This window comes from Hemitrygon akajei, chromosome 16 (assembly GCF_048418815.1).
Source record: "Hemitrygon akajei chromosome 16, sHemAka1.3, whole genome shotgun sequence".
Classification (NCBI taxonomy): domain Eukaryota; kingdom Metazoa; phylum Chordata; class Chondrichthyes; order Myliobatiformes; family Dasyatidae; genus Hemitrygon; species Hemitrygon akajei.
The window spans coordinates 31193733-31209741 of NC_133139.1; the positions used below are offsets into that span (position 1 = coordinate 31193733).

Below are 16009 nucleotides of genomic sequence, written 5' to 3' on the forward strand. Positions count from 1 at the left end.
CCTTGGATCCCATGTTTCCTTAGAAATATCAAAAACCTACAGCACAATACAGGCCCTTCAGTCCACAAAGCTGTGCCAAACATGTAAATACTCTTCTTGGAACTTGGCTGATTTTTCACAAAAGGATGAGAGTTTATGAATCAGTTTTAACAGTGAAGGCCAAAATGATTGGCTTAAGAAACAATTAGATGCTTTTCTGGAGAATGAAAAGTTAAATTCCTATATATAATAATCTTTATTAATATTAGATGAAGGAATTTAACTTAAGACGCTGAAGTTTCTTTAATAAGCCTTGCATTGGGTACCTTATCAAGTGCCTTGCTGAAATCCATATACACTACATCTACTGCTCTACCTTCATCAATGTGTTTAGTCACATCCTCAAAAAACTCAATCAGGCTCATGAGCCACAAGCTGCCTTTGACAAAGCTATGCTAACTATTCGTAATTATATTATGCTTCTCTAAATGTCATAAATCCTGCATCTCAAGATCTTTTCCATCAATTTACCAACCACTGAAGTAAGACTCACTGGTCTATCTCTACTCCCTTTCTTGAACAAGGTAACAACATCTACAAACTTCCAATCCTCCGGAACCTCTCCTGTCCCCATTGATGATGCAAAGATCATTGTCAGGGACCCAGCAATCTCCTCCCTTGCTTCCCACAGTAGCCTGGGCTATAATCTCGTCCCGGTGACTTATCTAACTTGATGCTTTCCAAAAGCTCCAGCACATCCTCTTTCTTAATGTCTATCTGCGCTTTTCAGTCTGCTGTAAGTCATCCCTACAATCGCCAAAGTCCTTTTCCATAGTGAATACTGAAGCAAAGTATTCATGATGTACCTCCGCTACCTACTCGGGTTCCATACACACTTTTCCACTGTCACACTTGATTGGCCCTATTCTCTCATGTCTTATCCTTTTGCTCTTCACATACTTGTAGAATGCCTTGGGATTTTCCTTAATCTTGCTCATCAAGGCCTTCTCATGGCCCCTTCTGGCTCTCCTATTTTCATTTTTAAGTTCCTTCCCGCTAACCTTATAATTTTCTAGATCTCTACCATTACCTGGTTTTTTGAACTTTTCTTAAGCTTTTCTTTTCTTCTTGACTAAATTTTCAACAGCCTTTGTACACCATGGTTCCTGTAACCTACCATCCTTTCTCTGTCTCATTGGAACGTACCTATGCAGTACGCCACGCAAATATCCCCTGAACATTTGCCACATTTCTGCTATATGTTTCCCTGTGAACATCTGCTCCTGATTTATACTTCCAGGTTCCTGGCTGATAGCTTCATATTTCCCCTTACTCCAATTAAACGTTTTCCCAACTTGTCTGCTCCTATCCCTCTCAAATGCTATGGCAAAGGAGAGAGAATTGCGATCACTATCTCCAAAATGCTCTCCCACAGACAGACCTGACACCTGACCAGGTTCATTTCCCAATACCAGATCGAATATAGCCTCTCCTCTTGTAAGCTTATCTACATATTGTGTCAGGAAACCTTCTTGAACTCACCTAACAAACTCCACCCCATCTAAACCCCTTGCTCTAGGGAGATGCCAATCAATAGGGAAATTAAAATCTCCCATCACAACCCTGTTATGATTGCACCATTCCAGAATCTGTCTTCCTATCTGCTCCTCAATGTCCCTGTTACTATTGGGTGGTTATTGACTCCTTCCTGTTTCTAATTTCCACCCACAGAGACACAGTGGGCAATGCAATTGTATTGCTGGGACTCTTGACCTCACAATCTACCTTGTTCTGATCTTGCGTTTTCTTATCTACCTGCACCATGCTTTTTTGTAGCTCCTGCACTTTATTCTGCATTGTTATTATTTTACCTTGTACCACCACAATGCACTGTGTATTTTAATGATTTGTAATGACTGTATGCAAGACAAGCTTTTCACTGTATCCTGGTATATCTGGTATATCCTGGTAAACTCTTCAGTTTGCGTACAAGGAGAAGGTGGGAGTGGAGGATGCTATCACGTATTTGCTGCACAAATCCCTCTCTCACCTGGATGGGGTCAGTGGTGCTGTGAGGATTACATTCCTGGACTTCTCTAGTGCCTTTAACACCATCCAGCCCAAGATCTTAAGGCACAAACTAACGGGGATGGGAGTAGACTCTCACATGGTGGATTGGATAGTGGACTACTTGACAGATAGACCTCAGTATGTGCGGTTGGGAGACTGTAGGTCTGACACGGTGGTCAGCAGCACAGGAGCGCCGCAGGGGACCGTGCTCTCTCCGGTCCTGTTCACCCTGTACACATCAGACTTCCAATATAACTCGGAGTCCTGCCATGTGCAGAAGTTCGCTGATGACACGGCCATAGTGGGGTGTGTCAGGAATAGACAGGAGGAAGAGTATAGGAAACTGATACAGGACTTTGTGATATGGTGCAACTCAAACTACCTGCGTCTCAATATCACCAAGACCAAGGAGATGGTGGTGGACTTTAGGAGATCTAGGCCTCATATGGAGCCAGTGATCATTAATGGAGAATGTGTGGAGCAGGTTAAGACCTACAAGTATCTGGGAGTACAGTTAGACGAGAAGCTAGACTGGACTGCCAACACAGATGCCTTGTGCAGGAAGGCACAGAGTCGACTGTACTTCCTTAGAAGGTTGGCGTCATTCAATGTTTGGAGTGAGATGCTGAAGATGTTCTATAGGTCAGTTGTGGAGAGCGCCCTCTTCTTTGTGGTGGCGTGTTGGGGAGGCAGCATTAAGAAGAGGGACGCCTCACGTTTTAATAAGCTGGTAAGGAAGGCGGGCTCTGTCGTGGGCAAAGTACTGGAGAGTATAACATCGGTAGCAGAGCGAAGGGCGCTGAGTAGGCTACAGTCAATCATGGAAAACCCTGAACATCCTCTACATAGCACCATCCAGAGACAGAGAAGCAGTTTCAGCGACAGGTTGCTATCGATGTAATGCTCCTCAGACAAGATGAAGAGATCAATACTCCCCAATGCCATTCGGCTTTACAATTCAACCGCCAGGAGTAAGATATGTTAAAGTGCCGGGGTTAGGACGCAATGTATTTAAGTAAACTACTTAAGAACTTTTTAAAAGCTATTATTAATGCTTTTTGAGAGGGTGATTTTAGATGCATATCATATTTTTACTGTTAAGTATTGTATGTAATTAGTTTTGCTACAATAAGTGTATGGGACATTGGAAAAAATGTTGAATTTCCCCATGGGGATGAATAAAGTATCTATCTATCTATCTATCTCTATCTATCTATTTAACAATTATAAACCAACTCCAATATCTGTAATGATACAGAACTTGTAAATTTCAAGATTTACTTTTTCAGTTTTTTTCCATATTAACCCCATTTAGTCGGAAATAATGCCTTGTATTGTCAAAGCTGTTTACACGTTCTTCGTTTGACTGAACCAGGTTTCATTGCTACATTAAATATTATTTAAAGGAGCTATCCCGGTTTGGGGGACCAGTATCACCCTTGTCACGCTATTAAAATAGGTCTGGAACTTTTTGCCTGACCCGCTGAGTTCAAGCTGCAGCTTACTTTTTTTTTCGCTCTGGATGCCAGTCAGACTTGGCTCCGGTCACATCGGCTCCTTGAATCAAGCTAAATATAGAGCAGGAGGCCAGGGCAAAATGGCTTGCGAGCCAACGGGCCATGGTGACAGGGAGCCGGCCGCCGACACCGTCCTGGAAGTCGGCCAGCGGCTGTTCCGTGTCAACAGGGGCGTGCTGTCGCGGGCCAGCGAGTACTTTCGGGCCATGTTCTTCGGAGGCTCCAGGGAAGGGTCTGAGCGCCACGTTGTGCTGCGAGGCGTGGACCCCGAAGTCTTTAAGCTGCTGTTGGCCTTCGCAGTCGACGGCCGGGTTGAGATCGAGCGGGACAACGTGACGGCCCTGCTGGAGGCGGCCGATTTCCTGCTCTTCGACCGGCTGAAGCTGCTGTGCAGCGCCTTCCTGCAACGGGAGCTGCACGTGTCCAACTGCCTGGGCTTCTGGGCCTACTCGCGACGCCTCGCGTGCCCGGGCCTAACGGCCGCCGCCCGCCGCGTCGCCCTCACACACCTGGAAGCCATGGTCACCCACCAGGAGGAGTTCGTGCAGCTCTCCGAGGAGGCGCTGGTCGAGCTGCTGGCCAGCGACGACCTCTACGTGCGCAAGGAGGACGAGGTGTTCGAGGCCGCGGTGAAATGGGCGAGCCACCGGCGCTGCAGGGAGGCGGCCTTGCTGCCGCTCTTGGGCTTGGTGCGAGCCCCCTTCATGAGCCTCACGTTCCTGGACTTGCTGATCAAACGGTCCAAGCGCGGCAGCGAGGACGACACTTGCGCCGGAGTCCTGAAGATGTTGAACCGCAACCCTCCCCGCACCTGGTCGGCGGCCCAGAAGAGCAGGCGCTACGAGACCATGTATGTCCTCGGGGGAAGACATGAGCGCGAACAGCAAGAACTCTTCCAGTTCTATCCTAAAAGTAACACATGGCAGGCCTGCTCTCCTCTCCGCCGCAGAAACCTCACTCAATACGCCGTAGCAGCAGTAGGTAACTCAGCCTAAATTGTATATCAGACACCACGCATAATTCATCTCACGCCCTTAATACGCTTTGCGGTAATCAATAATCACCCATTCTCTTAAATGCAATAGAATTTTGTTTGTCGGTTTGCTTGACACTTTTATTTCCCGTCACCTCCATGCTTGTCTGCGTTGGCTGTGAACTGCTTGTTTCGCACACCCTCATAGAGAGCGTTTTATCTTGGGTTAATTGTAACATTCCGTTCAGTCATTCCAACCCACTTCTGGACCAGAAGCATCACTGATTTGGATATGTTGTAGTTAAGGAAAGTGTTTTGAGTTTAGCCATTCCTGATGAAGGGTTTCGGCAGGAAACGTCGTCACTACCTCTTTCCATAGATGCTGTCTGGCCTGCTGAGTTCTGCCAGCATTTTGTGTTTTTATTTATTTCCAGCATCTGCAGATTCACTCGTGTGTTTTGACTGCTGTAAAAGCTAAGCTTGCACCTGAACAGCGTGCTCCTACTGTTTTAAAATATTTACTTCCTATTAAATCAGAAACAAGAGAGAATCTGCAGATGCTGGAAATTCGAGCAACACACACAAAATACTGGAGGAACTCAACAGGCCAGGCAGCATCTAGGGACAAAATTATAGTTGATGTTTCAGGCCAAAACCCTTCTGCAGGATTAGAGAAAACAAGCTGAGGACTAGATTTTAGAGGAGGGGGAAGGGGTGAGAGAACCACCATGTGTTAGATGAAACCTGAAGGGGGAGGGATGAAATAAAGAGCTGGGAAGTTGGTTGGTGAAAGAGACAGGAGGCCATGGAAGAAAGTAAAAGGGGGAAAGAGCACCAGAGGGAGGTGATGAGGTGAGAGGGGGAAAAGGGGATTCGAAATGGGGGGGGGGGGCATTACTGGAAGTTTGAGAAATCAATGTTCATGCCAGCAGGTTGGAGGTTACCCAAACGGAATATAAGGTGTTGTTCCTCCAACCTAAGTGTGGCCTCATCACAACAGTGGAGGATGTCATGGATGGGCATATTGGAAAGGGAAGTGGAATTAAAATGGGTGGCCACTGGGAGATCCCACTTGTTCTGGGGGATGCTTGGTGAAGCAGTCTTTCAGTTTATGTCAGGTCTCACCGATGTACAGGAGGCCACACTGGGAGCACTGAACACAGTAAATGACCCCAACAAACTCAGGTGAAGTGTCGCCTCACCTGGAAGGACTGTTTAGGGCCCTGGGTGGTAGTGAGGGAGAAGGTGTAAGGATAGATGTAGCACTTGTTCTGCTTGCAAGGGTACAAGGGTACGTGCCAGGAGAGAGATCAGTGGGGGGGGGGGGGGGGAATGAATGGACAAGGGAGTCGCATAGGGAGCGAACCCTGCAGAAAGCAGTAAGTGGTGGGGGAGGGAAAGATGTTTTTCCATAGATGCTGCCTAGCCTGCTGAGTTCCTCCAGCATTTTCTATTAAAAATACCTTTTTACAACAAAATAACTGATTAAATCCAGACTCTATTTGCAGTATCCTAAATCCATTCTTAGATGATAATTCCTCATGAATTGTCATGGCTAAGGCTGCCACAACTGTTTTAGCCTTGGAGGTTAAGGACAAAACTGATTATGAATTTGATAGCTTTTAACTACGAAGGGAAATATGATTCAAGATTTGATGATGAAGAAAAATACAAATAGAAGCCTTTTCACAGCATTTGTAGGAGATACCCTCAGCATCTGGAACAAGATATGCCTATGCAGCAAGTTACTGCATTAAATTAACTGATCTGTGGGACAACTCTCCCAAACAGCTCCCAACTGTCCATAAAGTAAACTTTGCAAGGTCAGTTGGACAGGAAGCAACTTTGCAGAGTCACTGTACTGCGGTAGTTTCTGATACAACTGAATGTTTTGCCAAAACATTTCAGAAGGTTACTGTGAAATGTCATCTAGGTTACAGTAATTCTGATGTCACAAATGACTCACACCAAGAACGGGTGACAGATTTCTTTCCTGAGGACGTTAATAAACCAGATGTTAGAGGGAAGGTTAGAATGATCATTTCTTTTGTCCCCTCATTGCTAAGACTAGGATGCCACTTAAGTTCAGAAAATAAATTCAAATCTCCAAGGTGGGATTTGAATTGATTTCTGTGACTATTACTGCTCCCCTCTGAAGTATTAAAGCTAGAACGGAATGGTCCTAAGCTACCAAAACTACCCATCAGTGAGTTTGCTATTGCTGCTTGTTAGGGCTTTGTAGGTGCTTCTATCACTTTACTAATGATTGAGTGCAGATGATTGGCAGGAGGCAAAGAATGGCCTTTTCTGGTTGGCTGCCAGTGATGAGTGGTGTTCCACAAGGGTCAACATTGGGACTGCTTCTTTTCACATTATAGGATGATGAAATTGATGGCTTTTTTGCAAAGTTTGCAGATGATATGAAGATAGGTGGAGGGGCAGGTAGTTTTGAGGAAGCAGAGGCTACAAGACAGATTAGGAGAATGGGCAAAGAAATGGTGAATAGAATTCAGTAACACACACAGAATTCTGGAGGAACTCAGCAAGCCAGGCAGTATCTAGCATCTACTCTTTTCCTAGATGCTGCCTGGCCTGCTGAGTTCCCTCCAGCATTTTGTGTGTGTTGCTCGGATTTCCAGCACCTGCAAATTTTCTCTTGTTTTTGATGGAATACAGTGTCATGCACTTGGTAGAAGAAATAAAAGGGCTGACTATTTTCTAAATTGAGAGAAAAGACAAAAGACTGAGGCACAAAGCGACCTGGGAGTCCTAGTGTAGAATTCCCTAAAGGTTAATTTACTGGTTGAATCTGGTGAGGAAGTCAAATGCAATGTTAGTATTCATTTCAAGAGGAATAGAATATAGAAGCAAGGATGTAATGTTGAGACTTTATAAAACACTGGTGAAGCCTCACTTGGAGTACTGTGAGCAGTTTTGGGCCCCTTACCTTAGAAAGGATGTGCTGAAATTGGAGAGGGTTCAAAGGAGGGTCAGAAAAATGATTCCAGGATTGAATGGCTTGTCAAATGAAGAGAGTTTGATGGCTTTGGGCCTGTATTCGCTAGAATTCAGAAGAATGTAGGGTGACCTCATTGAAACCTATCGAATAGTGAAAGGCCTTGATAGAGAGGACATGGAGAGTATGTTTTCTATGGTGGGAGAATCTAAGACCAGAGGACTCAGCCTCAGAATAGAGGGGTATCCTTTTAGAATGGGGATGAGGAGGATTTCTTTAGCCAGAGAGAAGTGAATCTGTGAAATTCTTTGCTACAGGTAGCTGTGGAGGCCAAGTCTTTATGTATATTTAAGACAGGTTGATAGATCCTTGATTGGTCAGGGCATGAAGGAACACGGGAAGAAGTTGGGTGATTGGGGCTGAGAGGAAAATTGGGTCAGCCACGTCAAAATGGCGGAGCAGGCTTGATGGGCCAAATAACCTAATTCTGCTCCTATATCTTATGGTCTTATCGAATTAGTGGCTTTGCAGCCAAGTTTGTGGACGATACAAAGATGGACGGGTGGGGGCAAGTAGTGTTGAGGAAGCAGTGAGTCTGCAGAAGGTCTTAGACAGATTGGGAGAATGGACAAAGAAGTGTCAGATGAAGTGTAGTGTAGGGAAGTGTATGGTTGTACACTTTGGTCAAAGGAATAAAGGCATAGACTATTTTCTAAACGGAGAAAAATTAAAAATCTGAGGTGCAAAGAGACTTGGGAGTCTGTGTGGGATTCTCTAAAGGTTAGCTTGCAGGTTGAGTCAGTGGTAAGAAATGCAGATGCAATGTTAACATTCATTTCAAGAAGACTAGAATATAGGAGTAAGGATGTGAAACTGAGGCTTTATAAGGCACTGGTCAGACCACATTTGGAGTATTGTGAACAGTTTTGGGCTCCATATCTGAGAAAAGATGTGTTGGCATTGGGGAGGGTCCAGAGTAGATGAAAGTGTTAATGTTTGAGGAGTGTTTGACGGCTCTGGGCCTGCAGTTGCTGGAATTTAGAAGAATGATGGGGGAATCTCATTGAAACATATTGAATATTGAAAGGTCTGGATTGTTATGAGCAGAGAGACAACATCTGCCGGAAGTAAATTCCTTGTATGTGCATAGGTACTTGGCGATTAAAGTCTGATTCTGATTCTGAGTGGATGTGGGTGGATGTTTCCTATAGTGTGTGAGCCCAGAACTAGAGGACACAGCCTCAGAATAGAGCAATGTCCATTTAGAACAGATATGAGGAGGAATTTCTTTAGCCAGAGGGTACTGAATCTGTGATATTCATTGCCATAGATGGCAAGTCATTGAGTGTATTTCAAGCAGAGGTTAATAGATTCTTGATTAGTCAGGGTGTCAAAGGTTATGGGGAGAAGGCAGATGAATGGGGTTGAGAGGGATAATAAATCAGCCATGATGGGATGGCAAAGCAAACTTCATGGACTGGAATGGCCTAATTCTGTTCCTATATCTATGGTCTTATTAGGGTGGGTGATTCAGTTAGCAGAACTGGAGTCAGCTTCATTTTATTGTTTATTTTCCACTTTGTTGGATAAATCATAATTGCAGCAGAGCAGCTTGGACAGAGGATGCTCACTAAGCAGAAAGTACCTTTGGGACAAAACTAGGATGTTGACAGACCCATAATCTTTCCTTCCAATTGTTTATTGATATCACATTAACTGAATTAAATTGAAAATTTTATGAAGAGGGTACTCTCAATCCCTTCTAAGACAAGCCAGACCACAAGGCTAACTGTGGCATTTTACACCCTGCTTTTTCAGCTTTAGATGACCCTTGGCTACACATAGCCTACCTGGGCCCTGTAATCTTTCATAGGCTTCTAGCTTCTCAGGCTGGGAAATCAGCCTGTTGAATGTGTGTTATTAAAGGTCAAATACTGAGGCCACAGAACATCATTGCAGGAGTTGCTCAGGAGTGTGTCTTATGCACAAGTGGCTTCAACAGCTGCATTATTCCCACATTATACAATCTAAAGTAATATTTACTATGTTCAGCTCCATTCAAAACTCCATAGAAAATGACACAGACCTTGCCTACATACCACAAGATCCTGGCAAATAATATTTGCATTACAAAAAATTGCAAGGCAATGATCAACTCCAAACTAGAGAGATCTAACCAGCTACATTTAATATTGACAACTCCCTGCCAACAAAATCCTGGAGGTCACTACTGACTGGAAACTCAAATAGACTAGCTACATAACAGCATGGCTACAAGGCCAAATCAGAGGCTATATAATGTGATAAGTAACTATCTACAAGGCATGTTGGGAGCATGCTGGAATACTCTACTTGACAGGATGTGTGCTAAGTTGCTGGCCAGGTTGTTGTTGCCAGGCCTGCGTTCCATAGAGTCCCTAGTCCGTCAAGCATCACTGGGACAAAGAGTGGGACTGTCATCTGGGAGGAGGCTACGTAGCATCCACGCTAGGTCCACCAGATTCAAAGCAGTAAAGCTGATCAACACCTCCATCCACTAACCCACCACGCCCCATTGACTGATGGGAGTGGGACTAACAGTCGATAAGCAGGGTGTTTGTCATTGCAGGCCCGTGTGAGCAGAGTGTACAACAGTGGGTGATGATGATGGGGGAGGAAAAGTGGTTGTGCGTCCTGACTATCGGAGGTCTGCTCGTTAGGAAGTCCAACATCCATTGCACAGTGGTGTATTTAGACCAAGCAGTAGGAGTTTGTTCACCAGAGACTACAGGACAATAGTGTTGAATGCTGACCTGAAATTCCAGAACAGCATTCTGAAACAAGTGTCCTTGTTTTCTAGGTGTGTCAGGGCCAGCTGCATGACAGATGTTGTAGCATTTGGTGACTGTCCAGTGTGGCAGGAATAGAGTTTTTGATATGTGCCATTACCAGCCATTCAAAGCACTTCATGATGGTTGGCATCAGTGCTACCAGGTGGTAATCATGTATGTAGTTCTGAAAGTGTAGAGTTTCTTTGGTACAGGGATGATGGTGGCTGATTTGAAGCATGTGGGGTCAGCAGTCTGGATGAGTGAAGTATTGAAGATGTCCTTAAAGACATCAGTGAGCTGGTCTTCATGCTCCCCAAGTACTCTGGTCTGGCAGCCTTACATGAGTTAACTCTCTGCAGAGACCTTCTGCCACTCCTTCAGCTAAGCCACCTAGCCCAGGTTGCTGTCAGCTGGCCTGGCGTCCATAGAATCCCTAGTCCATTGAGCATTGCTATTAACTCTGCTGCCAACAGATTAAAAGTAATTTTGCCTAAGAGTTCAGTGGTGCTGCATTCGCGAAACTTTAGTTGATTGAAATCTCTGGCTAGAAACTTTGAAATATTATCCAAGTTGTAGTCTAGATTAGATGCGGTTGCAATTTTTTAAAACTGATAATCTTGTCATTGCATGGTAGTGGAGGATCTGCAATGTCTACAATGGTGATTCCAAACCAAAAATAAATCATGGCACCAAGTTAAAGAGATGTAAAGAAACCTGCTACAGATCATCACTTATCATTCTACCTCAGGTTGTTGTCCTGTGTTCAACAACACTTGATAAAGCACTAAGAATATCAATGGCAATGAATGCATTCTGAGTGGGAGACTTCAGTGTAGCACCAATAATAACTAGACATGTGAAATACAAAAGTTTATATCTGCCAGATTGATTCTGTAACAGCTGGAGACTGAACTAACAGGAGGGATAGAACTATATGACTTGGTCTGCACCCCTAGTAGAGACAAAACTCCATTTACATTGGGGGTGTAATCCATGGTGCTGTACTGCATTACCATAGCGCTAAATGGGATGTCAGAATCTATCTGGTGGCCTAAAACAGGGCATCTATGAAAAATTATGGCCTATCAACGCCAGAATTATATTTCATCATAAACCATGACCTCAATGCCTTGGATATTCCTTGCTTTGTCTTTCTCATCAAGCTAGCTTCTATTCCATTGTATCAGACTCTTGAACTGACCTTTTGTATGTTAAGATGGACTCTTGGCCTCAAAATCTACCTTGTTATGATCTTGCACTTTATTGTTACCTGTACAGCACTTTTTTCGCTAACTTTACACTTCTTTCTACACTGTTTAATGATTTGATCTGTATAAACTTTTCACTGTATGGTACCTGTGACAATAATAAAACAATATCAATAAAAACAGATACTGCCATTTTCTATTTCCGGAAGTAATTCTAGGAGATTAACCGCCTTAATTGTATAGACTCTCCATAGTTTCTCCAATCTGTGATTATGTTGTTCCATGTCTGTCTCTTTAACAGGTAATTACATCTTTGTCACGGGCGGATACTTCCGAGATGAGATAGTGTGGTACTGCGTAGACTGGGTGCTAATTTATAACCACTGGGAAAACAACTGGATGGAAGGGCCTTCCCTGAAGCAGTCTCGCAACTGGCACTGTGCAGTCGGTGCTGGGGAGTACCTATACGTGTTGGGAGGAAGCACTGATGAGGCGGTGATTGCTGATGTTGAGCGGCTGCTAGTGATGGACACACAGTGGGAGAGCATGCATCGTATGGTGCAGCCAGTCGAGAGAGCAGCAGCAGTCAGTGATGGCACCAGCATTTATGTCTTGTGTGGACTGGATGAAAATGGTGATGTCTACAGCGGAGTTCAGCGGTTGGTTGTGGACACAGATGTTTGGGATGTCATCTGTTTCTCTCCCCTTCCCCGGTGCGTTCTTTTCTTTATTTACATCTCATTACCACCACATTTTAGCTTGAACCACTACCCTTTGTCCTTTTAATCATTCTTACTCTCCAGACTGCCAAAGAACTTCACACCTATTCTTTCCTCCTCTTATCACCCATCTAGTCTCGAACTCTCACCCTGTACTTTCATTACACCTGTCTTAACACTTGTTATATTTGTAACATATTCCAATTATAACAAAAGGTATGAACTTAATATGTTAACTTTGTTTCCAATGTGGCTACTTAGCCTGGTTTTTTAAAAAAAGATTTTGAATGTTCTTTGTGTTTAATTCACCGCCCTGTTGCTTCCAGCATTCACCAATCATTTTGCCAATGGGGTTAGCTTTTTATCTTATTTACTTTCATGGCTTCCTGTTTCTCTTGAGTTTCATGGAAACTTGCAGCATAGGAGGAGGTTATCTGACCAGTCATGGCACCCAGAGATCTACTAACATTCACTTTCAGACACATTACTATTTCTGCAACCCTCTCAGTCTCGGATTCATTCATTTCATTTTGGATCGGGGTGATCAAACCCAAGTTTTTCATTGTGAATCAAGATACTGCAAACAACCCTTCCTGAAATGTATGCTGAGCCATATACACTGTCTTCAGCTTTTGCTTCTTCGCTTGCTTACCCTGGTCGGCACTTCCATTCATTCCATCTTTAGCCACTGCCTCAGTTAGCACTTTAACTAAACATTTATTCTTTCATATTACAACAATCACACGCTCAACAATCCTTAGACCCAATAATGCTACAAATGCTTTTCCACTCATGGTTCTCCAACCCCTCTTTTCCTAATGCCTCCATTGAACCTGTGCATGATTTTCCTGTCTTCTCTAATGCTGAAAAAAGGCCTTACCTTTGTTTTATCCATTTACACCCCTATTTCAATTAATTATAGTTCTGCTGAGTGCTGACATCTTCTTCCTTCACTTCTACCTCTGCACTAGCTCCTTCTCCTGACACAATAAATCCTATCTCCAGAATCCTTCTAGCCTCTTACCACCCCTCCTCCACCAGATCTTTTCATTGGGAACTTCTGTTGTAACATGGCACCTCAATATCTCCGTTCCCCACACTTACTCCCTTTTTATATTGAACAGCGACTGGTTTGATTCTTCTTTCTCACTCCGAATGAGAAGTATTCCAGATCACTGTAAGTTCTGGCCTTGGTTGCCTTATCGTGAAACATCTTTAAACTAGTCATTATCCTGTGTCTTCCGTCATTTTATAAATACATTCATAATTGAAAGTGTAACGCACTGCAATGTTTCACTGCTAATGTTTGGGTTATGACTAGAGATAACAGGGCTTTGGAATGTATGTCATCCAATGGGAAAAATGTTGTTCTTTCTTGTGAGTTTGGAAGAGAGATTTTCACGTTCTTTTGGCGGCGAGAGAAGAAGGAGGAAGACGCGTATGGAGAGAGCTGGTAGACCACTGGACGGAGTGGACTGGGAGTGCGAGTCCGAAGTTCGGCGACGCTTGGAGGAGGCCAATAGTTGATGTATAGCTGTAGCAGTGAGCTCCAATGTGCACTTCTGACTTTTTCCATAAAATAGGCTCTTTTACTTCTTATTTTCTTTACTAACCCTATATCCAGATTAAGATTTATAAAGTTCAGTCATTTAATTGCATATGGTGTACTGTCAGATATTTTGCGGTGTGGACTTGTAACCAGGCAACAGATCATGCAGCATCCACACAAACAAGATTTCTTTGTTTGGCGGGGCCAGAAGTTGTTTTCCCCTAGACAAACACATGCTGGCCGAGCCTGAGGGTTACAATTGGGGCTCGTCTGGATGTGTTGTCCGATTACAAATCCACACCACAAAATATACAACAGTACGCCATATGCAATTAAATGATTAAACTTTATAAATCTTAATCTGGATATCGGGTTAGTAAAGAAAATAAAAAGGAAAAGGGCGCATTTTATGGAAAAAGTTAGAAGTGCACGTTGGAGCTCACTGCTACAGCTATGCATCAACCATCGATCTCCTCCAAGCATTGCCAAACTTCAGAGCCTCACTCCCAGTCTACTTCACCCGGTAGTCTACCAGCTGTCTCCACACACGTCTTTTTTCTTCTCTCGCCGACAAAGACCGCGAAAAACTCTCTAACAGACTCACAAGAAAGAACAACATTTTTCCCATTGGATAACATACATTCCAAAGCCCTGTTATCTCTAGTCATAACCCAAACATTAGCAGTGAAACATTGTAGTGTTACGTAACTCTGACTAAATGTTGATTTTCCTGCTTAGATTTGTGTTTCTCTCACCTTCATATGGTTCTTCTCTGGCTCTACCCTTCTTCTGGGTGAAAAGTTGTCAATGTATGTTCACCATAATTTCACTGGTTAATTGCTCTTCATCTTGCTCTCTTCCAATTGTTTTTGGGATACAACAAGCAATAATTCTGCATCTATAGCCCCGTCCCTTTTTGTTTCTCTGCATGTCTGATTATTATGTCCTTTTGCTTAGTTCTGTTCATCACTGTTGTCTTTCGCCCTATCATGAAATTTGTTGCTGTTGACCTCACCCCTCCTGTCTGTGTATATCTGCTTACTGATCTGCTTCACCTGTAACATTTACCAGTTCTCCTGAAGGTCATATCTTTCAAATGTCAACTCTGTCCTCACAGCTTTCAGATCTCCAAGTGTTCACGGTATTTTCTGTTTACGATTAAGCGTAGTTCTATCCAGAGGACTCTGTTTAAAGTTAGCCTTACCCACAATGTTATAACTGACAGTAGGATAGCAGAGTCTTATAAGTAATAACATCACCACTAACACTGGCATTTCCTTTACCCATTTAAGGTATGATCTATGTGCCACTTTCCTGAATGGTGCAATATATGTAGTGGGAGGTCAAACATTTCGTCTAGACATAGACACGGACGAGTGGACTCCTGTGGATGAGGAAAGCTTGAACCAGAAGTTCTTCAGTGGTTGCACTACTGTTAATGGGAAGACATATCTTCTTGGGGAGAGGAGAGGGAACACATCAATCCCAAATATGATTCTTTTCGATCCTTATACAGACACCTGTCAGGTGGTCGACAAAGCTGTGCCCTGCCCGCTCCCTGTACGAGGCTGCATGTCCATCGGAAAATTCAGCACAACGTCTGGAGTCTGAAGGAGGTGGAGGCATAGTTTACATTACAGGTCTTAGATCACCAACAACCCTGTCAGTGGGGTCATGACTGGGGAATCGCAGCACCAGCATTGCCTTGCAACTCGTATTACTATGGACAGCGCCATGCAACTGAATCCAGGATTCTGACTAGCAATCCTTCACCTTTCTATCAAAAGGCATAGGAAGCTGGCTGAATAATCCAGATAGAAATCATTAACTGGAAACTCTTGCAGGCTGTACCCTACAAGGATCCATACCGGCTCTTTGAGTAAGCTACCTGCTTTCCATATTTCCCTCAATATTGTCTACCTGCTTTCCATATTTCCCTCAATATTGTCTTTCTCAGTATCCTCCTGAATTACAATTTTCCCCTACCCAGCCTGGCATTTGGCACATTTCATAAATTCCAGTGCATCTAAATCTCTACTTGTTGTCCATTGCATCTCCTTGCTGCCCTGGGCTGGTAACTGACTCAGGGTTAAGTCAGTGCTGTCCTCCCTAGCATTGTGATAGTTTCCAACCCCTTAAGCCATCCCCCAAACCCTCTGACCTTCACTCTCTTTTGTGCTTCTTCCTATTCAATACTAGCCTTTCACTACTGTTAGCACTTGTAACTT

The 16009-nt window shown here is 43.8% G+C and overlaps 1 protein-coding gene and 1 long non-coding RNA gene across 2 annotated transcripts in view; both read left to right on the top strand.

The window, feature by feature from the left end:
* LOC140739938 (uncharacterized) overlaps positions 1-16009 on the top strand; it is a 369849-nt gene that overhangs the window by 195169 nt on the left and 158671 nt on the right. The gene's annotated exons all lie outside the window — the stretch shown is intronic.
* LOC140739932 (kelch-like protein 23) lies at positions 3584-15987 on the top strand. Its single transcript, XM_073068618.1, has 3 exons — positions 3584-4547; positions 11815-12226; positions 15074-15987. The coding sequence occupies exons 1-3, from the start codon at positions 3647-3649 to the stop codon at positions 15390-15392; spliced, it is 1632 nt and encodes a 543-aa protein (XP_072924719.1). The 5' UTR covers positions 3584-3646; the 3' UTR covers positions 15393-15987.

What these genes read in the sequence shown, in the direction of transcription:
- LOC140739932 (XM_073068618.1), top strand. Translation starts at nt 3,647, where the DNA reads ATGGCTTGCGAGCCAACGGGCCATGGTGACAGGGAGCCGGCCGCCGAC. An exon ending in ATACGCCGTAGCAGCAGTAG is followed by an intron (nt 4,548 to 11,814) that starts GTAACTCAGCCT and finishes TCTCTTTAACAG; the next exon opens with GTAATTACATCTTTGTCACG. An exon ending in TGTTTCTCTCCCCTTCCCCG is followed by an intron (nt 12,227 to 15,073) that starts GTGCGTTCTTTT and finishes TACCCATTTAAG; the next exon opens with GTATGATCTATGTGCCACTT.